Below are 25,474 nucleotides of genomic sequence, written 5' to 3'. Positions count from 1 at the left end.
GCCAACATGATGCGGCTCCTTTCTAGTTGGATCTGTGGATGTGACTTCCCCAGTCTCGAGTCATCAAGGGATAACGAACGGATAACAAACGGGTAGGGGTCCCACCAGTTCTAGCCCGGTGGCCCAAGCTTTAAATTTCCCAATACAAGGGTCGAAAATTTTTTCCCGATTTCATTTTATTTTTCTCGTTTTCCCAATTTAAATTTCAAATTTTCCCTCAACAAGAAACGCAATTTTGTCTTAACCAAACAATTCTTTGACGTCCGTGTCGAGATGCATTTGGAGACGTTTCCGAAGTCCTAATGGATTGAGATACCACTATGGTCTACCACAAATTCCACAATGTGTGTAGTGTGCGCAATGTGTACCTAGGTAGCTTGCAAATCCCTTGATCCATTGAAGGTCACTGGATCTCTGGGGCTCAAAGACACAGCTTAGAATCGGCAATGGTCGGTTCTGTGCTATGACTGCCCTCGGATCATCCCAGTACCCCGCGACTTTCCAGGGCTTTGGAGAGCTTGGAGAAGTCTCCAACTGACTTTTGATCTTCTCTCTCCCAATGTGTAACGACTCACAGCGTGTAACGACGCTTCGATTTGATCTTACCTATGTATTCTAGGTTCAGAATAATTGAAATTCGGCATTAAGAAGTATGAGAGTACATCTGGTTGCACGGAGTCTCTTTAGAGCTCAACAGCGAGCTTTCTCGACAACACCAAAACGGTTGGAGAGTTATGGTTTTGTCGGGTTAGGTCAAATGGTATGTCCCGAGCTTCATTTTCTCAATACCCGACAGCCAAAAATGCTAACGAATGCAAATTTAGGGTTACCAGATGGCCAAAAATCTCCAGTCGAAACTTTCTTCCAATGATTCTGTTAGCCTGTTCGATATCAACAATGATGCTACAAAACGTCTAGCTGAAGAGATGAAAGCTTCTCAAATTGGTGGCGCCGCTGTTGAAATTTCGCATAGTGCAAACGATGCTGCAAAAAATTCGGTAAGCTTCACTCTACCTCAATCCCGTGGTGTTTCTATGATGAGTCTGTTCTATCTATGATCTAAGTTGGGGTCGGTTCGCCGGCCTTCCTGTGATTATCAACCTACACTAAAGCCAATCCTCTGAAGAGTTTATTCATATCACTATTTGATTTATCGGAGCAATGTTAGATTTTCGAGACTAACCGACTCTTCGTAGGACATTGTAATAACAGTGCTACCTGAACCATCTCATGTGAAGAGTGTGTACCGAGAGATACTATCTCCAGATTTACCCAGGAAAGAAAGGGTATATATCGACTGCTCAACCATTGACCCTTCATCATCCCGAGAGGTTGCAAGGTGGGTTGCAGATGCGAACCAAGGGCAATTTGTGGATGCTCCTATGTCGGGTGGCGTTGTAGGTGCTGCTGCAGGCACGTTAACCTTTATGCTGGGTGCCCCTGATGCTCTAGTGCCAAGACTAGAACCATTACTGCTACGAATGGGAAAACGAGTATTGCATTGCGGCGCTCAGGGCAATGGGCTTAGCGCAAAGCTAGCCAACAATTATTTGCTGGCGATCAACAACATTGCAACGGCCGAAGCTATGAATCTCGGTATTAGATGGGGACTTGACCCTAAGACGTTGGCGAATATCATCAATGTTAGCACTGGTAAGTGCTGGCCTAGCGAGGTCAATAATCCGGTAAAAGGTGTAGTTGAAGGTGCGCCGGCCAGCCGTGACTATTCTGGTGGGTTCGGCATTAGTCTGATGAAGAAAGATTTAAAGCTCGCTATCGTGGCTGCTAACGAAGCTGGCGCAAAGCTAGAATTGGGCGACCGAGCAAGGGAAGTCTACGAGACGGCGGAACAAGTAGAGTCGTGCAAAGGTAGAGACTTTTCCGTCATTTATAGATTTCTTGATGGTAAGGAATGAGACATACATACTTAATTGAAAGATATTATAGATATCTGAGACCTCAATTCTCCGAACTGTCGATGAATACTACCTGACTACCTGATCACCTAGTACCTATAAATTATAGGCATCTTAACCAAACATAAAATGTTGATTATGAGAATAAGCACCCAATACGGGTACATGTTCCGGGTCAAAAGATCTGCGTGGCGCCGCCGTAGCGTCCCGGATGTGGCCTTATCCGCCTCTGGTTCGGATCGATCTCATATTTTAGGTCCTTTTCAACGATATAACAACAACCTTGAAGGTAACTAAAGACGCTTATTTAAATTACCGGAGAGATTATTCAGACCAGCAGGCCTAGGTAGGCAGGTAGTACAACCTTTTCAACCGAATCCTTTAGTAAAGAGACCAAGACCAATAGATGCAACCAAGGTATTTGAATGTCAAGACTTGGCAGCTGGAGGAAGATTCGATTCGATTGCTCGGTTGGCGTACCGAGCTGGGCACCGGGGGTTCTAGAAGCCCACATAAGGCCTGTCAGATCGGTTAAGCGACACATCTCTCGTCTTTACCGCATTTAGTAACCTACTCGCGGGCATTATTCGATCTCTTTCCGCACCGCATCCTTGCGCCATCCCCGTATTCGTGACTCGGTTCGAGATCGCACCCCCATCGATGATGCCGAGATATCAGATTATCCGTGGCACGATGGCCACCGATTCGCCTGAAATATCCCATAATCCTTGAGCCTCCCACGCTTCCTTATTAACTTACCATACTGCCGGATTTCTGCTTGCTAGGATCTCCCATCCTTCTATTCCTTTTCTTCGATCTGTCTATACCTACTTAGTACCTATGATACCCGTTGCTATGACTGCTCTTTGATAAAATTTATTTATAAATCAACTTATTTATACTCTTTTTATTGTCCTACCTATTTTACCTATTTACTCCTCTTGCTATGATATTAATATCCGTGCTTACTCACGCGAAGTCCTTATAAATACCTACGATAAGCACCTCCTCAAGTCGATACACATACGTTTAGACAGTCACCAAGATTCGAAAAAGGAAGAGGGAGAGAAACAGTTTGTGAGAAACGCTCCACAAGATGTCGAACGGCACGAACAGCACAGGTTCGCCGCAACGCATCTCCTTCCGCCTCTGCACGGAAGTGAGCCCCGTCTGCCCCGTCGAAGCAACGGTACTTGGCTACTATCCCAACCTCGGCGTCAACGCCTTCCTCGCCGCCGCCTTCGGCGCATGTATAATCGGCCTCGCCACAACCGGTATCTGGAAGCGGACCTGGGGATACTCCCTAGCCTTGACCGCGGGATGTATTCTCGAATTCGCAGGTACGTTCCCATCTCAGCCCATCACCACTATCCCCCTTAACACATACATACATACATACCATACACCATCCCATCCCTCCAACCCCCTTACTAACAACCCCCCCAGGCTACATCTCCCGCATCCTCCTGCACACCAACCCCTGGAACTCCAGCGCCTTCCAGACGCAAATCTGCGCCATCATCCTCGCGCCCACACTCATCTGCATCTCGATCTACCTGACCCTCAAACACATCACCCTCTCCCTCTCCCCCTCCCTCTCGCGTCTGCGTCCGCGTCTCTACCCCCTCATCTTCGTCCCCGCCGACGTCTCCTGTCTCATCCTCCAGGCCATCGGGGGGAGTCTCGCCGCTAGCGCGGGGTATACCCGTCCCGAGCTGCTGATCTCCGGGGACCGCGTGATTATCGCGGGAATCGCGCTGCAGTGCGCTGTGTTGGGAGGGTTCGGGGTTATGGTTGTGGATTACTATTTACGCGTCAAGAAGTGGGTGAGGGGTATGCACGGTGTTGAGAGCGCGGTGTTGGGGGACTCGGATCGCCGCGCGCTGGCGACGTGGAGGGATGGGAGGTTCCGCGCGTTCGTGTATGCTGTTGCGGGTGCGTATGTCGGGATTTTGGTGAGGTGTATTTACCGGTGAGTTTCTCTGCCTCTGCTGTTGAGGATATGAGTGCGCATGCTGACGGGTTGAAGAATCGCGGAGATGGCGGGAGGTTGGGGAAACCCTATCATGCAGGACGAGCCGTCGTTTGTGGTTCTCGAGGGCTTGTAAGTTCGCTTGAACCCCTTTCTCTTTTTAGTACCCCTTGTCGCGAAAGGGGGGAATACAATTGCTGAACCGATCTAACCATGTCTATAGCTGTATCGTCATCCCCGTGATCCTCCTCACCGCCTTTCCGCCAGGTTTCCTCTTCCCCGACATGGCTGAGCGCGAAGCCCAGCGCTTTAGGAGGACGGCCAAGTCCGAGAAGCCCGAAGAGCCCGTGATATCGGGTGACGAGGGGACGCTGGTGGAGCGGAAGACGGTGCCGGAGGAGGTCTCGAGCGTATAGGCGCGGACTTCGATGGTGTAGACAATTCATGTCGTTTGGGTTTACAGGGGAGCGATCTGTTTTTATGGATGGAAGATATAGCTAGATTTTATGCTTTTTTCGCATTAGATAGAACTGAGGCCCCTTGCTTACGGACGTGGATATGGATGCCATTGCTCTAAACGAGACCCCTTAAGTGATCTAACATGCACCTTAAACAGCCATCAAAACATTCCATCCCAATACTAAGTCTTATGCTTTAACGATTCTTCATTATCCATAAACAGGGCATGGTTTAATGCTCCAGTGATGCTCCAAATCTATGTAGCGAGTCCCAATGCACCCATAAGAGCTTCTATCCCACCACCCCAATTCCAAAAAATCCGTAAGAGCGTTCGGATTATAGGACGCGAAGAGAGTATAACGCTAACGATTAAGGAACCCTTCCAACTCAGCCTTCGCATCGTCCGATTCTTGATCGCTCTCTTCCTCTTCCTCTTCAGATTCTTCCTCCTCCGACTCTTCTTCCTCTTCTTCTTCTTCTTCTTCTTCTTCCTCCTCACTCTCCTCCTCCCCACCCTCATCTTCCCCATCATCCTCTTCATCCTCAGCAAGCCAATCATCCAAAGTCTTCGCACCCATCCCCGCTCCCGCCGCCGCCGCAGAGGATAACCCATTACTCCTCACCACCCCGCCGCGCGCATCCCCAAGCATCTGCGCAGCAGGCACGACCCTCTTCTCATCCGCATACTCATTTCTAGAGCCCTCCACACCTCTTAATTTCGGGTCCGGCTCGCGGCCCTCTGCGACCCAGTCGGGCAGGGCCTCGTAGCCACGAAGACCATGCACGCCGCCGCCACCCGCAAGGACTAGCGCTGAGGACCCCAACGCAAACCCTCTACGGGTCTCCGACGGGCTCGGGGCCTGCGGCGCCGGTTTAGGCGCTAGCAGCATGAGGGTCGCGAGCTGGGGCACGCTGAGCAGGGCTTTGTACAGGCGCGTGCGGTCGCGGAGGTCATACGAGGTGTCGTACCGGACGAGTAGCAGGACGTAATTCCACAGACGGGCTATGGGGTGGTCTTCTGAGTTAGGAGGAGGTTCCTTGCTCTCTTCCTCCGACTTCTGTGCTTCGGTAACTCGGTTGAGGTGATGCAGGTACACTTTTGCAGCGAGTAAGACGATCTGCCGCTTGGCGATTTCGGACTCGTCTGCGAATTCTTTTAGGAGTATACGTAGCACGTCGGCTGCGATGTTGTCCTCGCCGTTCAGACCGGCGAATTCGCCTACGAGCCAGACGATGGTTGCGCGCGCTTGTGGATCGGTTGCAGAATCTAGGTTTTTTGCTAAGCGCACGACAGTTCCTACGTGCGCTTGAGGGTCTTGCTGAATAAGGTGTCGGATCACTGTTAGAGACTCGGCAGCTAGTGTGCCATCTAAACTTGTTATTTGTCCGAGTAAAAGTCGCATGCATCGGGATGCGGTTGCTGGGTCTCCCTGCGCGCAACGGCCAATGGCTCGTACGGCCTCGCGAACAAGAGCTTTATTCGTCCCGCGAGAAAAGTGTTCGAGCTCATTGAGTATGAGGCTCTTCGTATGTAAGGGGCTATGAGGGAAGATTAATGTGAGAACCTCAAGCTTTAATTCCCACACCGGGGCTGTGTCAGTAGCGCGGACAAGAAAATGGGACGCATGTCTAACGAAAGACTCTGGGTGTGCTAGACAGACGGAAACTATGTTGTAGAGCGCAACCTGTTGAATATCTTGCGCTCCCCGCAAAAGAGCAACCAAGGGTCCAACGGCAGCTTTTGTGTATTCGGCTGTACCTATATCCACATAGCAACGGGCTACAGCCACCACCACTCCAGAGTTCCTACTTTGGAGAAGTGGCTTGATTTTGTTAAGCAATAGGACAAGATCTGGGTCAAGGACAATCACTTGCTCCCCTTCCGATATAGATTCCGATGAAGCATCCCCGTAGAAGTCCTGGAGATCTGCCGACTTGTCCTTTGCTTTTGCACTTCTAGTTCGCCTCGGAAAGCATTTCCGTGCGTAAACTGACATCATCCTTAGCATCGCATGCTGGCTCCATTCATCCATATCGACGACCTTGTTGACGAGACTCCTATAATGCTTGTGAATCAAATCCACTCTATCGGGACATATCTCGTTGAAAGAACTAACGGCAGCTCCAGCAACAAAGTACTGCTTGTCACCGAGGAGTGTCGTCAAGTTTTCTAACAATTGCGGCAGAGTACTCGGTTCGAGACGGTAACATTTCGGTATAGCAAGAGCAGCGGCTTTGCGCACATGGGGAGACATGTCGACCACACCTTTCTTGATAGCTAACGAGACGATCTGGCTGATGACTGGGACTCGAATACCGGACATGGTACGTAGGGCGAGGGCTCGTACTTGAGGGTTCGAATCTGACAAGGATTTCTGGATGGTATTGATGGATAGTAAAGCCATATCTGGTTCTTGTTCGGCATGGTGAATGAGGTATATGTATACAAGTTTCTTGATTTCTATGTTCGGCGATGCTACATTCTTGACGACAGAGGAGAAGAAGGGTAGGGTTTTCTGCTGGCGGTACATCATCTGGTTAAGTAGGATCGATCAGCTGGCGCACTCTAATGGTCGAGGAGAGAAGGGCTGAAGCGTACGGAGATGACGCGCCGAAGTCCATCGAGCACCTCACGATCATTTCGACTATCTAGGAGCTTTTTGAGTTGCGGTACAGGTAATGTTCGTGTGGTGCTTCGAGAACTCCGGGCGGCTTGGGCTGCGTCGAGGGTGAGCTCCCGAGCTACGGTGATAAATGTTAGCCCGCTTGAGTCGCGTAGTTCTTAGGAGGTAATCGTTCTTACCACTCTCTAGTAAGTTGGATATTCGAGAGATTGACTCCATGATGTATGAATAGGCGCGCGCATACAGCTCGTAAGCTGTTACGTCGATCGCGTTATTGTAGATGTTCTTAGGAGCGTGTGACGTCGGTGGAAGAAAGTTGAATGCTGAGCTTTTGGTGGGGACGGGGGTAGGGGGACCTTTCTAAGTCCGTTGTCCCGCCTTTTTGTGGAACCTTAATACACCATCGCAACTCCCTCCGTTTTTCGATCAACTCTATCCGGGACGGCGGATCCAACTTTGTATGGATACGACACTTTAAGAATAGGTACCTTGAGTTCAAATAGATATGCAGAACATTGGATAGCTTATCTTTGCATCTCCCTATTGAGATTATAGGATGGCCACTATGAAGTCACAATATCCATGTCTTCGGCATCTTTCCTCATCTTATCTCCAGCATTGCCCTCCGAACTTCTCACTTATATCCTAAATTGTCACGTTTACCCTACTACTCTTATAATATGTTCTTCTCGGCAGGAATTTCTTGCAAGCCTCGCCGACGATGTATACCAAGGTCCTGAGGAGCCAGTTCCTGTCGAGCAAGGGGCAGAAACTCCGCTGCCTGGCGTCACGCCGACTGTTCGCAGTGTTGATGAGGAGCAGGCCAGACAAAAGCAGAGACTTCTCTCATCTCCTCTTTACCAGGTTGCTACATCACGACATATTCGCGTGATATACATCCCTACTGTCACACATCTCCGCGCCTACCTGTCCGTCTTCTCACCAGATGATTCCAAAATCCCAGTTCCCCCGGCCAATTTCAACTCTACGGGGAGACACCCGCCACATATAATATTGTATGGGTTCCTAGAGATGCATCGCGACACTAGCGAATGGAGCGCGCAGGGTCTTGGAAATTCCGCTTCCACGCTAGTAGAGCTGGGTCATCGATTAGATTGGGAGACAGTCATCATCGAGCCCCGAAAGCACAACTCCGTACAGCCGTTTCAAGACATGCTGAAGGAAGTTGTCCCCTTTCTAAGCGGCGGTGGTCGGAGGCTGGGTCCCGACTCAGAAGAAGGGGGTTGGACCGGCCGGACTGTGGAGGTGGGAAGGGTTATGAAAAGATGGTTTCATTTCCAGCGTGGGGAATGGGATACGGGGGGCTCTGAAGATAAAGAACACCCTGATGCTGATATCAAGGGATGAAAAAGAAAAATATTTTGATGGATATTTTATCAATTGTCTGTGTTTTCGGATACTCGAAACGTTGATTATGAACTTCATGTCTACCTATATAGACTGTCTAAGCCTTGACCGGCCCTCAACACCCGAACGCCTGCCGTGGTATCCCCATCATGATCTCGTCACATATGCACCAAACAGATAAGGGATAGTAATCAAATAGCCTGTTCCATCTCTGTGATGTACAGTTTGATGTGCGACTCCATCTTCAGATACTCATCGTATGCCGCATGGACCTCACGTTCGATGTTCTCTTTGAGATCCAACATCTATTCCTATGTTAGCAATGTACTAAGGACTGAAAGTAAATGTGTAATGTAAATGAGATAAGCTTACCTTCTTCTCAGTTTGTTCGATCCGAACTCTCCTTTTTTCGATCTCATTACCTTTCGCCGTTCTCTCTTCCGTCAGTTTCTTGTGCAATGCTCGGAGCTCCTCCATCTTCTTCGTCGCTTCTTGGGCTTTTTCTCGACTCTGATCGCGTAGCTTCTCCGTGCGTTCATTCCACTTGCTTAACTGCCTTTGTAGCAACGCTTCTGTCCTCTCCACTTCTCTGACGTTATTGCCACGCTCTGATAATGTGTCTCGTTGCTTCGCGTTTCGAGCATTTTCCTCCTCCTCCTTTGTCAACTCGTTCGCGATATCGTCTAAGAGTTTGATACATGATGCCACATCTGTCGATACGACTCCAAAGGAATCAGTTGAGGTCTGCAATGCTCTTGCTCGTCGATCTAGGGAATCTATGTGCGACTTGTCTCCGTTGAGAGTATTGCTGAGCTCTGTCAAACTTGTCTGTAGTGCTTGGGGACTTTGTAGGGTGTATGGTCGCAGTTTGTTGCTTTCTTGCTTTAACAACATCTTCTCTGCTGTTTTTTGCTCTAATCTCTGGGCCAGGTCTGCCTTCTTCTGCTTAGCCCCATCTAGTCGATCCGCAACCCTCTCCTGGTTCCGTCGTAATTCTAGTAGAGTTTTCTTCAGCTCTTCGTTTCGCTCTGTTTTCTCGCGCACTTGAGCCTCCATTGCTCTTCGGTTATGTCGCATCTCGTCTAGTCTAGCCTCCATATCTTGGTTCTCGCCATACAGCGTCTCGATCCGCGCCTTAGTCTGTTCGGCCTTGTTGAAATGCTCATCAATGACATTTGTCTGGCTCTCACGGAATCGAACGAAGTTGATTAGGTAACTGAAGATCTTGACGAGGCGCGGGTGGGTGGGCTTGTACAAGTCGGAGAAGCTAAAGTCGGTGATGCCGCACTCGAGAAGTAGCTTGCGTAGTGAGACGTAGAAGCCTAGTAGGTTGCGCGTGTCGGGGGGCACGATATCGGTGAACTCTCCACAGACATCCTCGGCGGCAGCGCGCATAGCCGGCTCGACGGTCTCGCGTGTCGCATTCAACAACAATTCAGCGAACCATTCGAAGATCATCTGTACTTGGAGAGGATTCGGCTTCTGCAGGTCGGCAACGTTAAATGGGATCCCGATGTCTGTTATACATCCGACGATCTCCTTGTCCGGTAGTCTCATGAATGCATCGGCTTCTTCCTCCTTCTTGCGCGTGCGCGATTGGGTTTGCGCCGGCGGGATAATCGACATTCGTGGATTGTACGACATGATCGCGGTGTTGGGTACAGTATTTGCGATCGTCTCTTTGAAATTCTTGTGGAGTTTTCGTACGCCTTGTCTCCTATGAACTTAATTGCTATGACTCTAGCGTAGGATGTCGAAGCGGAATAAATATTTCGATAATTCGTTCCAGATTGTAAACGTTTAAGGTTATCGAATGGAATAGTCAATCGAAAAAGGTTTAGGGAGATGGATGTTTTGGTATGGTTGCTATGTGGGGGTGAGTAAACAATTGATTACTTAATACTAATTGATTAGGTCAGCTATGTTAATTGGTCCGATCTTGCACTAGAAACCGCTATGAAGCTTATCCTTATTCCTTCTCCACACAAATATTGATACAGAGTACTCCATACCTATGACACCATCGTGGAGTAGAATCAATTATAATTCAGCCAATTTTATATGGATTGCTTCTAAAATAACCGAAGATCTTGAGAATGAAATGAAGTTGACAATATAAGTAAGTAACTGTTAAGAAGACTAAGATTTATTATGCCAAGGACTATTTATATCGCCTAACTCAGTGACTCGAAAAAGGGGGGAAATGCAAAGATGTCGACACAGGAGAGATTTATCGTCTAGTATGAAGAAACGCATTTTAACATTATTTAGCAGAATAAATATTACTCTCCGATTGATAGAACTATTCGTACATATTGAACAGTCCCGAGCACCTAGGTTAGCTTATTATCGAATGACGATCCAATGTCGTCTCAATTCAGCTCTGTCATTGATCACTACAGCGTACTTCAACTCCGATATCACATACATATTATTGGCTATCACACTGGACTTTGCAGAAATACTACTACTATATCCGTCTGTGGGGTGTATATTCCCTATTAGTCTCACTATCGTCGAACTAGCCTGCTAGCCAAGCTTCAAGTCTGTGCGTGGAAGAGCCGTTATGGGTCCTACCGATTTCGAATTACAAAACGTATTTGTGAAATAAATCAGCTCTGAATTCATCTATATAATAATCTTCAGGATGACGATGTTATGAAGGCTTCATCGATGGATTGGCACTGTTGACGGTGCCCAGAAGACAGGTACCAAGTCAGCGTCGTATTGTGGCTAGTTTTCTATGTGGCTATGATAGCGAATCTGACGATGACTGGATCTTACGACCGGCTGAGGATCTGAGACGTCGGATAACCCTGGACCGAAACCTGGTAGACCCTTAGGCGCCTGCGACTCTGCCTCCGCTAGAAAGGATTAATTCAGATCCTTCCTCTCATGTAGGTTCTAATCTCACTCTTCTATTCTCTTCTCGTGAGTTGATCTCTCTGCCTATTAACCTTCGCTTCAACATCGCTTCGTTCGTTTTTTATCCGTATCCATATACAATAATACAGTGCTCCGTGGCAGGCCACAGCATCCGACGATCAGTAATAATTTGCCTCTTGCTTAAACCCCTTAACGACAAGATGCCTTCCACCATGTTCCGAACATCGTTCAAGTTCCTCGTGCTCCTATTGTCTATCTGCAACATCGCAGTAGCCCAAGCCGAAGTCTTGGATGCTTTAGTACCCCGACAAAGCCCAAGCGCAGCCGCCGCAGCTTCGCCCATCTGCCAGAACTATGCGAGAGTAGCCAACCTTTCTACCGTCGGATTGAACTCAACCTATCGCGCCGCCTTCTTGCGCTCTTCCAACCTAGGAACCTTCGACGCTCGCGCTATCCTAGATGTCGAATCACCGAAGTTGATGGGAATGATGATGGACGTACAGCTAAACCAACAATGTGGAAACCTTTCGCAGATTGCTATGGACGGAGCTGCCGCCAACCTTACCGCCGGCACTGTTCTTGGCCTACCGATCGCAGATGCTCCCGGCATTGCCGTCGACGCTGTTGCTATGCCCATCGTTCAGGTCTCCATCTTCTTGATCTTCTGCGGAACGTGGTTATCTTTGTAAACGGACAAGACGTGGGGTTTTGGCGAGAGAAGACATCTCGCTTATTGAGGAATAGAAGTGGCTTGAAGAGCCCTCACTACCTAGTTGGTTATAGCCTATGACTAGGGGCGGGATGTTCAACTTGGTGGGAGGATGGGCTTTGGAGCAAGCGTCGCCATAGACGTCATTTGGAGGATACCATACTTTTCAACTGCATTGGTAGCATAACTCTCGGACAAGACAATTATTACATAGCGATGGAAATGTGCTAAAGTATCTTTTCAGATGGTTGGCACTCAAGGCTGGATATACTTAGCACATTTCTTAATACAAGATCTTTCATACTCCAAAATGTGGCATCACTTACCTATTATGAAGCAATTAATATGAATTTTAGCAATGTGAATGGGAAGGGATACGAATAAGTAAGTGGCGCCGGGTGTTACTAATCCATCTAAAACCTCGGAGGTACCTATGGATGGCCAGTGCATCAGTTCACGATACAAAGTGCGGGTGGCTTGAGATGCGTACTAGGTACCATATCCATGGATCTGAAATTCACGTTAACGAGATCCAGCCCAGAACCAAAAGACCTGGACTGGGAGGCTGTAGTGTAGTGTAGCCGTTTATTTTTACATGCTCCAACCTGGTTCATCTTGAATTTCAGATTCAGCTCTGTACCTAAATACAGATCCTACCTAGCAGAATAGCGTCAGAATAAGTGAGCCATGTGCGAGCCATGTATTAATACTACTGTAATACACTGTAAGTTTACTATCCCCTAGACTCTTTAATGCTGTGGTAAAGCTGACAATTTCCTAGTTAGATAAGATAGGGGATAGATCAAAACACAGTGTAATACAGTACCATTTCGGGTGGTTCACACATGGCCCATTTATTCTGACGCTATTCTGCCTAGGTACATACAGCCACAATCAGGATTTACTGTGATACAACAGTCTAGTAAGTGCTTTTCTTCGCTGAGGCTTAATGCTATCAGGTAATTGTGTGACCAATCAACTCCCCCAAACGTTGAATCTTCTAATTGGTAATTTAGGTTCTCGTGTGCGAGTTATCTTATGTTATAGATTGCTATGACTGTTATAAAACAATCATACCCAATCATTGAGAGTCGTATACGATAGATAGCACGCGTTCAACAAGCCGTGTCTAGCTTTTCTCAAGCATCATTGCAGATATGTAACAAGCTAAGCTATAGCGAGAAGCCACGACAAAATTCTGATCGAAGCCAAGCATCCAATCATCAGAATATATCTCATTCGAAGCGAGGTCAAAAGCAAACTGACCATTCTGAGCTTGATCGTCTAGCTAGAAAGACATGATAAAGACTTAGACAGGACCTTATCTTAATGCAAGTTTGGGCTCGATCGTCCATTAAGCTTCTCAGGAACCGTTCTCTCGCATGCGGGCGCAGGGGAGATGCGTGTGTCAAGCGCACAACTTTCTACGTGTCAGTCTCTGAAGGCGCAACTAGCATGTTTGAGTTACCACACACAACCCCCGCATCATGCGGGAGGCATAGATCCAGATTCCCAATGAGAGCCGGACAGACTATCACTAATATCGACTTGCATTTGCAACTTTTGCTTACTCGCTGGAAGGTTGGCAGGCTGGCGGGGGATAAGACAACCAGACGGCCAGACAACTAACCCAGCAGCCCAGAAAATTTCGGCATCTTTTCAAGGGTGACGAGAGAGGAAAGATTGACCGCCCTACGGCCGTCCTAGAGGGTCCTGTAAAGCCCGGAATGCATATCATTACCATTTCTGAACCTGCCTACCCGAAGCTTTACCCTATATGATCATCGTTAACAAACTCTACCACTTACACACACACTTCTATGACGATATTGTATGTAGGTCTGCTAAACTTCCTAGGTTATCTATGCTCAAGAGTCTCCTGATGGTGGTAGGATGCTTATTTCGTGCAGTACAAACACCGAGAACTAGAGAGTTAACTGCTTGGTACTGTAGTTACATGAGTCCTTGTTACCTCGTGACCGAAGTCCTTGGCGTGGTCTTGAATACGAGCCTTTTTTAAGTTGAGAGCATTCGGCCGCCGATTTTTTCGCCGGTAACACATCCATATAATATGTACCTACCTATTTCTTTTTAACGGAGCAACCCGCCTAGCGTACGGTGCTGGATACATACACTAGCAGTGGACGAACGCGGTGCCAGTGGGCGTTTAGCGTTCATTCGGGAGCGGCGTAACAGGCACAGAATCCATTGGCTTGGCATAGGTTGTTGAACGGTATTTGCCCCTTATATTCTTCAACAATTTAGGGGGCACGTGTGCTGATGGAACCAATTTGACGTGATTTCCATGATTCTATCAAATGAACAAGGGGAAGGTTGCTGCAAAACACTGTTTATCTCACGACGATCCAAGAATTTCTTGATTAAGCGATCAATAAAAGGTTTGTCCATATGCGGCCTGTCGAAGTAATCTCCATAACGGAGGTATACATAGATGTTACCCGCCATCAATGATCAATGATCATAAGTTGGCATAGGCTGGTACGCTGTAGAGGCATGGCAACATGGTAGCATGGGTCAAACGGCAAACCGTGCCGCCACACGATCTGCTAGTGGTGCCGCCGTCTGGGGGTTCCCGCTGTGCTTGGGCATTGGAGAGACTCTTAGCAGTCTAGTGCCCTTAACCCTCTTGCCCTACAGGTGTAGGTATTGCCCTCTTCACGATAAGCGACATATTATTAAAAAAGGGGTCTCTTAATAGACTCTCAAGGAAACATTACACATTAATAATAATCCACTATTACATAGGATGAATTTACAAGTTTCGGACAACCCGCTAGCATATTAACAGACTAGCAGACTAGCAATCTTTTTCATGGTTGAGGTTATGCAGTAGTCATGTGTCGTATGGGTACCTTGCTGCTCTCCCTTGTTCCTGACATCACCGGACTGATCGGGTTGGAGCTAAGCTGTCTAGGTAATAAAGACCCGGCTTTTCTCTCAAGTGCCGCTATACTACCTGCGCTATACCATGCCTTGCTATCTAGCGTGCACTATGCCAATGTTATCTTCCGATGTCATACTAATGATATTAAGAGAAGCCATACAAGAGTAGACTTAAGGATTTTAGTGTTGACATCGAAAGACAAGGTAGGCATAGTGTTTCCTAAAAGGGGGTTACTAAAAGAGGTAGAAGGAGGACGTACGAAGTAGGTAATAGGACGGTAGGCATGTAATAGGCAATCCCTACGTAGCTGCGTAGTTGCTGACGACTTGTTTCATTGGTTACGATCCATACTAAGAGTGAATTGGATTAGTCCTTGACTTTTGATAATGCCTTGCATTCTTAGCACATACCCTACTGTTATGCTATTGTAAGTCAATCTTGACTCCTTGAATACATATTTCAGACTTCAAACCTCATATTGAAAATCAATTGAGGGGCTCGAGACCGGAAATATTCTCCATCTTAAATTTTAAACTTATTCGACAACTTCGTGCCCCGAGAGTTCGCCAAATCTACCTAAATTATTCTTCTCTCATCGACCCGCTCCTTTTTCGAAAGCACTGTACCTAATAGGATCAACTTGGGCTGCTTGGGGCGGGTTGGTAGCGATTCGGATGTTACATGCATGATGTAGGTACAGGTAGACAACTAGGATAGATACTTCCTGTAAGTAAATTGGAAGTATTGTTAGACTTGTAAAGGTGTGACAGAATAGCTTGCGACTAGGGTTTTACGATGTATATAGTACTAACATGCTACGTAGCATGGTGAAAAATCTACATCAGCTAAGGACCCACCAAAAGTGATTGTCCACAGTACCCGTCAACCCGTTAAACATCAGCCCAAGTCCCCCCTTGGTGTGACTTCATTTCGCAATGCCCATTTAATCGCCCTTTCCCTGCCACTCGCACCTGGGCACTGCCTGAAAATAGCAGTTATCTAGGGTAGTCGCCAACGACGCCTCCCTCCCCCGTTTTTATTTTTTTCCAAGGTTTCCTTTCCCCGTTCTGCCCGTTGTGAGTTCTACGTTCTAATCCCCACTGCCGACCGCCACAGTCCCTCTCTATCATTTCTTTCCCACTACACTACCCACCACTGCCCACACCCACAACCCACTGGAGATTGAACCACCTTCGAACCACAACCACCAGCTCTGGGTCCCAAATCTAAAACTCGCAGCCCGCAACATTCCAACACGAACAAAATTCCATCTACATACCTGCGCTGGAAACGCATTGAAACAATTCGCGTCGACGCATCGCTATCAACATCAGCTCCCTTTTTTCGGTTGTTGTTAATTGGTGTTCGACTCAAGTATAGAGGGACACCAATATACCTATCCAGCGTTCTTTAACACCAAAAGTCAACGCCAACGCCAACGCCGACTCAACCGATTGCTGCAGTGCGACAGCCGTTTTCGAAATTCTATCAATTCGAATACGATAATACAGATTGATCTGCGATATATTTCGACGATCCGAATCGACTGTAAACGTTCAGCCCGATCTTTAATTAATTGATTATATGCATAGCTCAAGTTAATCCGCGCCCATGGCGATAATCATTCCGCAGCGATCGTCACCCAGCATCGTCCATAGGAACCCGCAATCGCGCGCCACGATATAGCCTCGCCAATATTTCCAAAAACCAGAGCCCGACTATCGGACTCCGGAAATATGGCCTTGTGGCCTTTCCGCCGCAAGGGCTCGCGCAAGCGGTCGAGAACGCAAGCCCTCGATTCCGATGCCGACGCCTCAGGTCGTGGTCGTCAATATCAAACCCCGTCGCGAAGTCAGACTGAACCCATTAATACCCCTGAGCCTCCTAGGGGAAAGCGAGATGGTCCAAATAAATTACAGCGGCGGCCTCGTACGTACAGTTTCTCGCCAGGGCGTCGAGACTCTATCCGTGTTCCCAAATCCAAGAAGGGTAAAGTTGCATCAATGCCTCCCCTTCCCGTCAATGATGAAGCACACGGAAGCCAGAGGATTGCTTCGGGGTCCAGCGGGGACTTCGCAACTCGAGTTCCCACCTTGCACCATGACAATTCTGGAAACAAGCGACGAGGGCAACCTTTACCTCGAAAGAAGTCGAGTAAGAGACGAAAGGAGGATCATGTCAGAGAAGCCGAGATAAAGGCGATGAGCCAGTTCATGCCAGCGCGTCCTACCGCGGACGCTTGGACAGGTGGCCGTCCGTCGAAAAAGGACAGCAAACGGATCAGGACTGGCCTAAACAGAAGTTGGGACGAACCCTCTTCTGATATGTCCCTACCCATTCCTGGTTCTATCCATTCAGCTATGTCGTCTGATTCGGAACAACTCTCGTGGAAAGTTTCAACTTTCGAAGCGCTTGCGCCTCGCCCGACTCTGCGATGTGCTACAAATCCCGTTTACGGCCCCTCAGTTAGCGCCGCACTGACCCGATCTCAGTCGACAAAGCGGAAACTCGCCGATAGAGGCGCAATTCCCGAAGCTACGCTCAGAGCTCACAAGAGAATTGACGACTTGGCAGACGATTTGGATGCAGCAGATCTACGAGAGTTGATGGAGCGAGATAAACGGAGAAGAGAAAGAAAGAAAGAAAAGGAGCGCGAGAGATTAGAAAGACGCCTCACGAGGAAGGCAGAAAAGCAACGAGCAGAAGTAGCTGAAGCTCGTAAAAGTGGCACCCCGCCGCCACAAAATTTAGAGAGAGGCGTTTTCGGCCGTGAAATGGATAGCGAAGGATGCGACCCAGCTTCAGTGGTCATCACGTCGTCAAGAAGGAGACGGTCGCTCGACTCGACTAAGAGAGAAAGTAGGGAACGGGAAGACTTAGAGAACCGTGATGAGTCTCTGAAGCCGTTAAACGAATTCCATCGAACGGACAGCATCCCTCTAGAGCCGTCTACCCCAGCCAGGATTCCCGAAGCCGAGCATGTGCCAGAGTCTACTCCGGAGAAGCCGCCGTCTTCGCGCTCTTCAAGCCCAAGAATCTTAAGTTTCATCCGATCGAGGACATCGCGCTCAAAGTCACCGAAGAATTCCGTCAAGGCGAGAACCGATGTCGATTTACCGTCACCTGCTCCTACCAAGCCTGAGTACGCTGAATCAGGTGGAAGAGTATCGGATAGCGGCTCCTCGAGACCATGGAGATCGTTCTTCAAATGGGGCAAGAACCGACGTAGTTCTGGCCCTTCATCTTTCTCGAACACCTCGCGGGATTCGATGCAGGGAGGTCCACCTCCGTCTCATGCGAACTTCGTTCCACGCAAAATTAACCCTAACATGCCCAAGCGAACAATGTCTCGCTTCCGGGAAGACCTCCCCGAATTACCGCTCTCTCCACCGGACTCGCGTGTGGCATCACCGGAAGCCGAACCTATGCCTACCGAGCCTCTTCCCGTAATCCCCGACGATGTCCCAATGCGTTACGATACCCCTACCTCTGGTCACCACGAAGCCATGTGGGCGACTCCCATCTCATGGCACCGAGACGAAATACAAGCTTCGCCGGCACCTCAGTCCATGTCGCTTGCTTCTATCGATTCGGAAGCGTCTTGGCTTTCTGGTCGCATGAACAGGAAGCGAGCCTCATCAGGCATGAGAAATTCTCTTCAACAATACGCCCAAGCCCCATTCTCAGGTGAATCAGAAGGACGTCCTTCATACGACGGCAACATCGTCGAAGATGAGTACATGAACAGCGTCGTTCCTAGTGGATTACATCGCAAGTCCACAGGCGAGGCTCGTCCCAGCAGTGACGGGGAAGATGACGAACAGGAAGCTAAGTGGGGCGCAGTCGGCCAGACCCCGATTGTGACGCATCACCGAGACACAATGCGAAGCCGAGAAGGTCTTCTCCAGTCCTTTGAGGACGACGACAAATATGCCGAGAGATATAGTGACGATGAAGAGGAGGGTCACAGTCCTGTTCAACCGCAGAGGGCAACTAGTGTCAATCTCGACAAGGGGCACGCTCGAAACTTTAGCGCAGGCAGCGCCAAGCTGCTTGAGATCTCACCCCGTGCATCCGGTGAGATTCGGAGAAGCATGATGGAACACGGCACTCAGTAAATCTGCGGGTTGACTGGAACCGATTGGTTCGGATGTTTGACAGCCACGATTAGCACCGGGTAGGTGCACGATCTAAGCCAGGAGAGACGATTTAACAACCATCATTTACCTTTTTCCTTCCATTTTTACAGGCAGATATTAAGCCCTGTTTACATCACATTCATTTGATATTTTTTTTACACTCTCAAGCACCGACCTTATTCGCTCATTACGATATTTCTTAACCTGTTTCAACGAATAAAACAGAAAAAAACGTGGAAAATATCATAAACCACCTGGTCTCTCTCCTGGCCTACTTATTGATCGAATTATTCGCACCACCCACGAAGTCGCCCAAGTCATCACATCAACACCAATGCGCTACCAGACTCACTATTTATGTAGCCAATTTCTACTTGCTCTCATCGAGTATAGCGACTCATTATGTCACAGGGGTGATACATGAGGCGACCTTATCGAATTTACCGGTTTAACCGAAGACATGAAGGAGGAGTGAATTGTGAACTGTTTTATTTTTCTATTCTTGATATACTGCGATACCACAGGGATTTATGTTTTTATGCGAGGCGGGTTTCCTGTTTTTGATACCACTTACATCCTCTGCCATGGTGCAGAGGTTTCCCGGGCGCCGAGAGGAGTGCCTACAAAGTTGCATGGAATGTCTTCTTTTACATACACTGGCCGACCTAAATGTTGATAGCACATACTACTGTCTATTCAGTTAGCTCCGTGTCTCGGGCAGGATTGTCATGATCTGAGATTCACGCACGCTAGGCCGCCTACAGCATCGGATCTGAAGCATACCCATTTCGAAATTGCGTAGGCTTCCGCTCTCACATCGCCGTGCGAGAACACCAAGGGTTGTGAGTTGATCTGTCGCGATTTGATTTCCAAGGGGGTTTTTTTCGAATAGATATGGCTTCGGCGAGCGAGCCCGAGTCGGCAAGCAGGCAGGCCGGCGAACTAGGTGTTCGGGGATAGGGAAAAAAATTACTGGAAGTGCAAATCAAACTTAGAGGTGTTGGGAAATCCGCGAGGCCGACCTGGGTTGGGCCGTTTTTATGTATACCCTTACCTCGCCCGTAATATTGGAGCTTTAGGTTGGTCATGTTGTATGTACAATGTATGAAGTATTACAGCTTGTAGAGTTGTGAGAAAAAGAGAAAAAGGGGGCTTGTTTCCAATGAAATGAATATTTTAGTACAGTGATTTTGTTAGGGTGTTTGTGAAGGCGTGATACAGACGGCGAAAATGGTGATGGGGACTAAAAAAGGAGTTGATGGTTGTTACTATTTTCTATCGATGTTACTTGTCGATTTCGGGATCTTCGAAAATTTCGACTCGAGCACGAGATTAGTGTCAGATTATTTTTAAACCTGTTAGTTAATTGTTGTAGTCGAGTACTATCTCTTAGTAAGAGACTACGTCAGGCAAAGGAATTATTTGGAAGACTCTATGTTACTATGTTTCAAATCCCGAATATTCGTGTCAAACCTACGGTTATTACTAATGTTAAAATACCTAGATCTAACAATGTCAAAGTCCATAATTATTTGGAATCTTTCTTATACGTATGGAATCGGGGAATTGTTTGACAATGTTTGTCATATGAGGTAGGTACGGGTAGGAAGCCGAAAAGAGGCTGAACGCCACAGACCTACCCGATAACCTTGTGTTACCACATGTGCATCCCGATAGCCTAGAAGAGAATCGGCTTGGCTCGGATCACGTCATTGGACAAACTGACAAATCAAGAATTTACATCATTGCTCAATGCGAAGAAAGCAGATATCACTACGCCTAAGTTAACCATTAACTAATCCTGTATGACACCGAGAGCTGAATTACCTAGAGTAACCTTGGCATAGCCTTACTTCCTTCCCGTTCCTGACAGAGAAACTAAATTATACATAAATCCACCGGCACCCCGCGCTATTTTTTTTCTTCTTCTCCATGTCAACGAACTTCTTCCGAACAGTCCAGTCTTCACTCAGACATTCCGTATATAGACCGTCGCATATCACACCTATTCGTCAATTCCACACTACATTGCCCAGAATGACTGTCCACAACATCCTCACGTACGTGTCTCAGGCTGGTCGGCCTTATCTACCCCGCCCCAACAGCTTCTTCACCTTTTACACTTTACCCCTCCAAAGCTCCGTCTTCGCTCCCATGATCTGAGAACTCTAGCTAACATCGCGCAAAGCGCCGACGCCTTCCACACGGCCGTCAAGGAGAACAAGGTCGTCCTCCTAGACTGCTTCGCGACCTGGTGCGGTCCCTGCAAGGCCATCGCGCCTCTCCTAGCGAAGTAAGTTTCTGCTACCTACGTCCCCGAAATCCCTCATACTTGTCTAGGTACAGGTATAGGGAGAGCGCGGGTCGCTAACGGCGGGTTTTGATAACAGCCACTCGAACGACGAGCAGTTCAAGGACATCTTCTTCGCCAAGATCGACGTCGACGAGCTTCCTGAGCTGAGCCAAGAACTCGGCATCACATCCATGCCAACGTTCATGATCTTCAAGGATGGCGAGCAGCAGGATAAGCTCATCGGCGCCAACCCCGGCGCCCTCGTCGCTCTGCTGAAGAAGTCCATCGCGGCTTAATTGACCTGCGCGAATTGGTTGGGACGGAAGATTACCTAGGTACTTGCCTTGCTGTTAGAGCGCCATGCGATCGTGGCTGGTGGTTGAGAGGATATCCCAGAGTCGGCGTGTTTGAGTAAGGGGTTTTCATGATGCTCTTGCGAACGAACATTCACTATCCTACGAATAGACACGGGCTTCCGATAGCCCCCCAATAAATTAAAAAAAAAGACATTGCCTAAACAAATTCCTGGTTCTTTTTTCCTGTTGTTGATGTGAGGCTCGGTATAAGTCGCTGCACATGGTATCTGTTCCTACTGGTGGGGTCAAACTAATTCACCAATGAACGAGACTACATAAGCTATCTTAGAGGACAGAACGACGATCGAATAATATATATACTGCCCAGAATTGTAAGTTGAATGGTTGAGAATGTATTTATTATTTTTAATGTTTATTGGCAACACAATCGTTTTGAATCTCTCAAACCCTTTACACGCAAGCTTATTGGACAGCTCGGTGGATAAAATCTCCTGGTGCCTCGAAGGTTGGATATTCCTGCAATATTGGGGCTTGTAATTGAGGCATGGCAGAGGCTGTAATAGTATAGCATTCGCATCTGCCTTTTTCCCAATGACATTTCATCTGACACATACCGGACAACATGCTACAAATCCAGGTCCGAGAATATGGAGGATTCTAGCTTCCTTCATCTAGGACACCAAAAATGCTTTGCTACCTTCTAGGTAGGTAAGTAAGGATGACGACACCTAACTCTTTGCGTGAAAAATAAGGATTAACATATTCTAAATGGAATGAAAAAGATCAAAGCATGGCAGGAGGGGGATTCGAACGCCCCGCCTCCGGAGAGACCAGACTCGGAAATCTATTCTATCACTATCCCTTTAGGGGGTGACAGAACTAGGATTCGAACCCGCGTGAGTTGAACCCAACAGATACCGAATCTGGCGCCATAACCACTCGGCCATCCTGCCTTAGCTTATTGTTGATTTTGGGCGGCATTATCTTGCTATCTACCTTAGCAGTCGATTATCAAGAGCGGTAGAAAGAGCTGCCTTCCTTAGATACAGGGGAAGGTGCGAAAGGCTCGTTGAATTTAGACCGATGGCTCTAGCATGAGACATCTATCTGTGTAACTCGCTCAACGCTAGCGAGCCAAGTAGGAACAAGATAAAGCATAAACGCGAAGCTGATACTTTTAGGGGATGATAGTAGTGATCGCCTAGGGACTCCCCTTGCTCTCTACCTTTCACTCGAGATACCCCTAACCTCATTTCCTAAAACATACCATTCATTTATACGACCCGGAGCGCCGCAAGTGTATTTTCTCCTATATCCTAATCTCAAATCGACCAAGTTTATCCCTATCCGCGTCATCTGTTACACGGGAATTGCTACTAGAAGTTGCAACTTCATGGATAGATACCCAGCTGAGACTTGCTATCAGAGCTAGCAATTGATCACGTTTCCTCGTTCATCTCCTTACCCTCATAAGGGCACAAAATCATCTAATATTAACCAGATAATCCGATTCCACTTCCCTTTTCGCGCGACGTTCCTGTTGTTTTTGCTCTCGTTGAGCTTCCTGCTTTGCTCGTCTGGCTTCGCGAAGCTGCTCTGGCGTCGGATGCGATATCTGGGGGTCGTAGTCTGTGACGGCGATCCACGTCTCTCCTTTGAACTCGTGGCCATGAAGGTCATTAATGAACCGATTTAGATCTTCTGCTGTTGATAGGCATATCCAACCGCAATTGCCATTCCGGGCCATCCCTACTGCTGACGGTCGATAGCTGGAAAACATACCGAGTAGATGCGGTAAATGTGGGACAAAAGACTTTAAACGCTTGCCCTCGAGAAGAATCATAGCTGTGAAAGGATAAAGTTCCCTTGGGCCTGGTTGACTCCTCGACCAAATTCTTCGTAACGTATTCTCGTCTTTAAGCTGTTTGATCGGTTGAATATGAATAGTGTTGCCCTTACTTAGATTTAGCAGGTTGACGAGGATAGCCAGTTCGTGAACTGCATCATTTCCAGCACTATGATCCCATTTACCGCGGGTAGTCAAGTCTTTTGAAAAGAATCCGAAAGTAAGAAGCGAAGCTTTCATACCTGGACTCTTTGTGTTAGAGATTTCCGTCATGATTTCTTGTAAATCAATCCAGGATGTGAAATATTGGGTGATCTGGGAGAGATGTGATGCAATCGTCTTGAATTCAAAGACGAGATCGAACCCAACAAGAACCAAGGGATTCTTGGACCGGTGTCGAATCGATTGTAATAAACTGACCAGTGTATCCTCGGCCTGCTCAGCTTCAATTTCTTGGACTGGGCCAAAACGGTATCGGTCTCGATATTTCTTCTTTCGCTCCCTTCCCTTGATTTGGATCGAATAGCTTTCGATTGCGTTTTGTTTAAAGAAGATTTCTGGTGCTTGACCTTGATATCTAAGATCATCTGGACTTATGGTGCTGGTAGCGGCAGAAGGGGTTAGGACAGCGAGTCCGATCTCAGTAATACCGATAGGCTCATCCTTGGTGATCCGCCCCTCAAAATCTATAGCTACGAAAGTATATTGACATCTTTCTTTCAACGCGTTAAGGTCTGGGATATTACTTTGCCATAGGGTCTCCCAGTGCTTGTTCTTGAAGAGTCTGCAGGCTTGATGGTAGCGCATTTTGGTTTCGCCGGCCTTGACGTAGCTAAGATAATCGTATTGAGATGTGTTGATTGTACACGGGAGAGACTAGCTATTAATAGCTTAAGTGGAACGCATTCCCGTCGCCGTCGTTGGACATAAAGTTTGAACCTTATTTTAGCCTGACCTTTATTAGAAGTAAAAGTTTATTTTATGTTTTTTATATGTTGTAAGTGGCTAATAATTTCAGCAACTCTTCTACTGGGTTTAGACCGAATGGGCATGATGCTGGGTGGTATGCGACGAAAAGCTGAAGACGAACCGTCAGGGTAATACCTACTAAACAAAAACAAGGTTATAGCGGCAAATAACTGTCGGCCCTGTCGAGTCTGAGTTCATAACCCCCTTCGGCGCCATCATTTGAAACAAGGCGTTAGGAGGCATCGGCCGGGTTCGACGGCAACAAATGTATTCGTGGACGTGAAGCATCAAAGTATTCCAAGAGGAGCGACCGGAAGTAATTGGTGTCCAGCCTTTTGTGTCCCAATTCAGAACCAGTGTGTGCGAGAATAGAGGCATAGTATAGGGCCGCCTCTAGAGTCAAAGGCTGAGAGCGAGGCATTCTGATCCTAACGCCGGTCTCGGTTGCACCTACAACTTCATGTATAATGATAGTGCAAAGAGACGGACATTCCTTCGCCAGACGCATGCAAAGTCTAGCGAGTTCATCGAACGTGTCCCACAGAAGAGCGACATGTTTGAACCTAGACAAATCATCACTCCGAAAGCCGTCTAGAACTGATACAGCAGCAGTACGATTGCCAAGGTAAATGACTGTTTGGTCCATGTTGACCCAGTGAACACCGGCGTTTGGCCCCCGAGAAAACATTACGTGTGTTTGCTTCAGTACTCGCCGGGCCTCCTTGCAAGACAGCCCAGCTAAATACGGCGCCGGGCCAACATAAGCCATGATGATCGGCGCATGGTCGCCGGCGGGATTGCGAGTTACAGCGCAGACGGTTCGAACTGAGAGCGCTTCAGCCCAAACCTGAAGACGAAGTTCAGGGGGCAGGGCAGAGAATTTCATGAAGCGGTCTGAGGCCGACATGTTTGGTCGAAAGAGGAGATCATGCTTCGAGATATCACCTCTGTTTTTAATAACTATTTTGTGAGGTGCGTAGGCAGCAGAGAATGGTGGCAGGAAAAAGCTCCATGTGTTAATCTCACTGTATTCTACTGTGGGCCTGAGTATCCCTTGCTTCGCTTCTATAG

The 25,474-nt window shown here is 47.8% G+C and overlaps 10 protein-coding genes and 1 pseudogene across 11 annotated transcripts; 6 read left to right on the top strand and 5 right to left on the bottom strand.

The window, feature by feature from the left end:
- The first annotated feature begins 209 nt into the window (after positions 1-209).
- Positions 210-2,218, top strand: GGS22DRAFT_150432 (putative 3-hydroxyisobutyrate dehydrogenase G6G8.5). The gene is made up of 3 exons (XM_047959302.1): positions 210-760; positions 825-998; positions 1,197-2,218. The coding sequence occupies exons 1-3, from the start codon at positions 653-655 to the stop codon at positions 1,914-1,916; spliced, it is 1,002 nt and encodes a 333-aa protein (XP_047824096.1). The 5' UTR covers positions 210-652; the 3' UTR covers positions 1,917-2,218.
- Positions 2,219-2,736: 518 nt separating this feature from the next.
- On the top strand, positions 2,737-4,526 carry GGS22DRAFT_11150 (RTA1-domain-containing protein). The gene is made up of 4 exons (XM_047957964.1): positions 2,737-3,256; positions 3,363-3,888; positions 3,946-4,020; positions 4,112-4,526. Exons 1-4 carry the CDS (start codon positions 3,013-3,015, stop codon positions 4,302-4,304), a joined length of 1,038 nt encoding a protein of 345 aa, XP_047824095.1. The 5' UTR covers positions 2,737-3,012; the 3' UTR covers positions 4,305-4,526.
- Position 4,527: 1 nt separating this feature from the next.
- GGS22DRAFT_11171 (ARM repeat-containing protein) lies at positions 4,528-7,272 on the bottom strand. The gene is made up of 3 exons (XM_047957971.1): positions 7,151-7,272; positions 6,947-7,089; positions 4,528-6,881 (listed from the first exon to the last, which is right to left on the bottom strand). The coding sequence occupies exons 1-3, from the start codon at positions 7,188-7,190 to the stop codon at positions 4,710-4,712; spliced, it is 2,355 nt and encodes a 784-aa protein (XP_047824094.1). The 5' UTR covers positions 7,191-7,272; the 3' UTR covers positions 4,528-4,709.
- A 116-nt stretch (positions 7,273-7,388) lies between these two features.
- GGS22DRAFT_150428 (uncharacterized protein) lies at positions 7,389-9,004 on the top strand. The gene is made up of 2 exons (XM_047959301.1): positions 7,389-8,644; positions 8,712-9,004. Exon 1 carries the CDS (start codon positions 7,554-7,556, stop codon positions 8,337-8,339), a length of 786 nt encoding a protein of 261 aa, XP_047824093.1. The 5' UTR covers positions 7,389-7,553; the 3' UTR covers positions 8,340-8,644; positions 8,712-9,004.
- Positions 8,435-10,177, bottom strand: GGS22DRAFT_11144 (Nuf2 family protein). Its single transcript, XM_047957962.1, has 2 exons — positions 8,712-10,177; positions 8,435-8,644 (listed from the first exon to the last, which is right to left on the bottom strand). Exons 1-2 carry the CDS (start codon positions 9,981-9,983, stop codon positions 8,531-8,533), a joined length of 1,386 nt encoding a protein of 461 aa, XP_047824092.1. The 5' UTR covers positions 9,984-10,177; the 3' UTR covers positions 8,435-8,530.
- A 971-nt stretch (positions 10,178-11,148) lies between these two features.
- GGS22DRAFT_11121 (uncharacterized protein) lies at positions 11,149-12,007 on the top strand. Its single transcript, XM_047957953.1, has one exon. The coding sequence runs from the start codon at positions 11,426-11,428 to the stop codon at positions 11,912-11,914; it is 489 nt and encodes a 162-aa protein (XP_047824091.1). The 5' UTR covers positions 11,149-11,425; the 3' UTR covers positions 11,915-12,007.
- Positions 12,008-16,355: 4,348 nt separating this feature from the next.
- GGS22DRAFT_11090 (uncharacterized protein) lies at positions 16,356-19,233 on the top strand. The gene has a single exon (XM_047957943.1). It carries the CDS (start codon positions 16,576-16,578, stop codon positions 18,955-18,957), a length of 2,382 nt encoding a protein of 793 aa, XP_047824090.1. The 5' UTR covers positions 16,356-16,575; the 3' UTR covers positions 18,958-19,233.
- A 1,476-nt stretch (positions 19,234-20,709) lies between these two features.
- On the top strand, positions 20,710-22,033 carry GGS22DRAFT_150419 (thioredoxin-domain-containing protein). Its single transcript, XM_047959300.1, has 3 exons — positions 20,710-21,038; positions 21,167-21,271; positions 21,369-22,033. The coding sequence occupies exons 1-3, from the start codon at positions 20,911-20,913 to the stop codon at positions 21,565-21,567; spliced, it is 432 nt and encodes a 143-aa protein (XP_047824089.1). The 5' UTR covers positions 20,710-20,910; the 3' UTR covers positions 21,568-22,033.
- A 426-nt stretch (positions 22,034-22,459) lies between these two features.
- GGS22DRAFT_t3 lies at positions 22,460-22,541 on the bottom strand (annotated as a pseudogene). The gene has a single exon. The product of its transcript is annotated as a tRNA-OTHER (tRNA).
- A 530-nt stretch (positions 22,542-23,071) lies between these two features.
- Positions 23,072-24,241, bottom strand: GGS22DRAFT_194397 (uncharacterized protein; the record flags this gene model as incomplete). The annotated part of the gene is made up of 1 exon (XM_047965500.1): positions 23,072-24,241. One exon carries the CDS (start codon positions 24,239-24,241, stop codon positions 23,072-23,074), a length of 1,170 nt encoding a protein of 389 aa, XP_047824088.1.
- Positions 24,242-24,559: 318 nt separating this feature from the next.
- Positions 24,560-25,310, bottom strand: GGS22DRAFT_194395 (uncharacterized protein; the record flags this gene model as incomplete). Its single annotated transcript, XM_047965499.1, has 1 exon — positions 24,560-25,310. The coding sequence occupies one exon, from the start codon at positions 25,308-25,310 to the stop codon at positions 24,636-24,638; it is 675 nt and encodes a 224-aa protein (XP_047824087.1). The 3' UTR covers positions 24,560-24,635.
- Between the last annotated feature and the right edge of the window lie 164 nt (positions 25,311-25,474).

Source organism: Annulohypoxylon maeteangense, assembly GCF_022496945.1.
Source record: "Annulohypoxylon maeteangense strain CBS 123835 unplaced genomic scaffold GGS22scaffold_1, whole genome shotgun sequence".
Classification (NCBI taxonomy): Eukaryota; Fungi; Ascomycota; class Sordariomycetes; order Xylariales; family Hypoxylaceae; genus Annulohypoxylon; species Annulohypoxylon maeteangense.
Note: the sequence above shows the minus strand (reverse complement) of the source record. Positions and strands in the feature narration are given on the sequence as shown.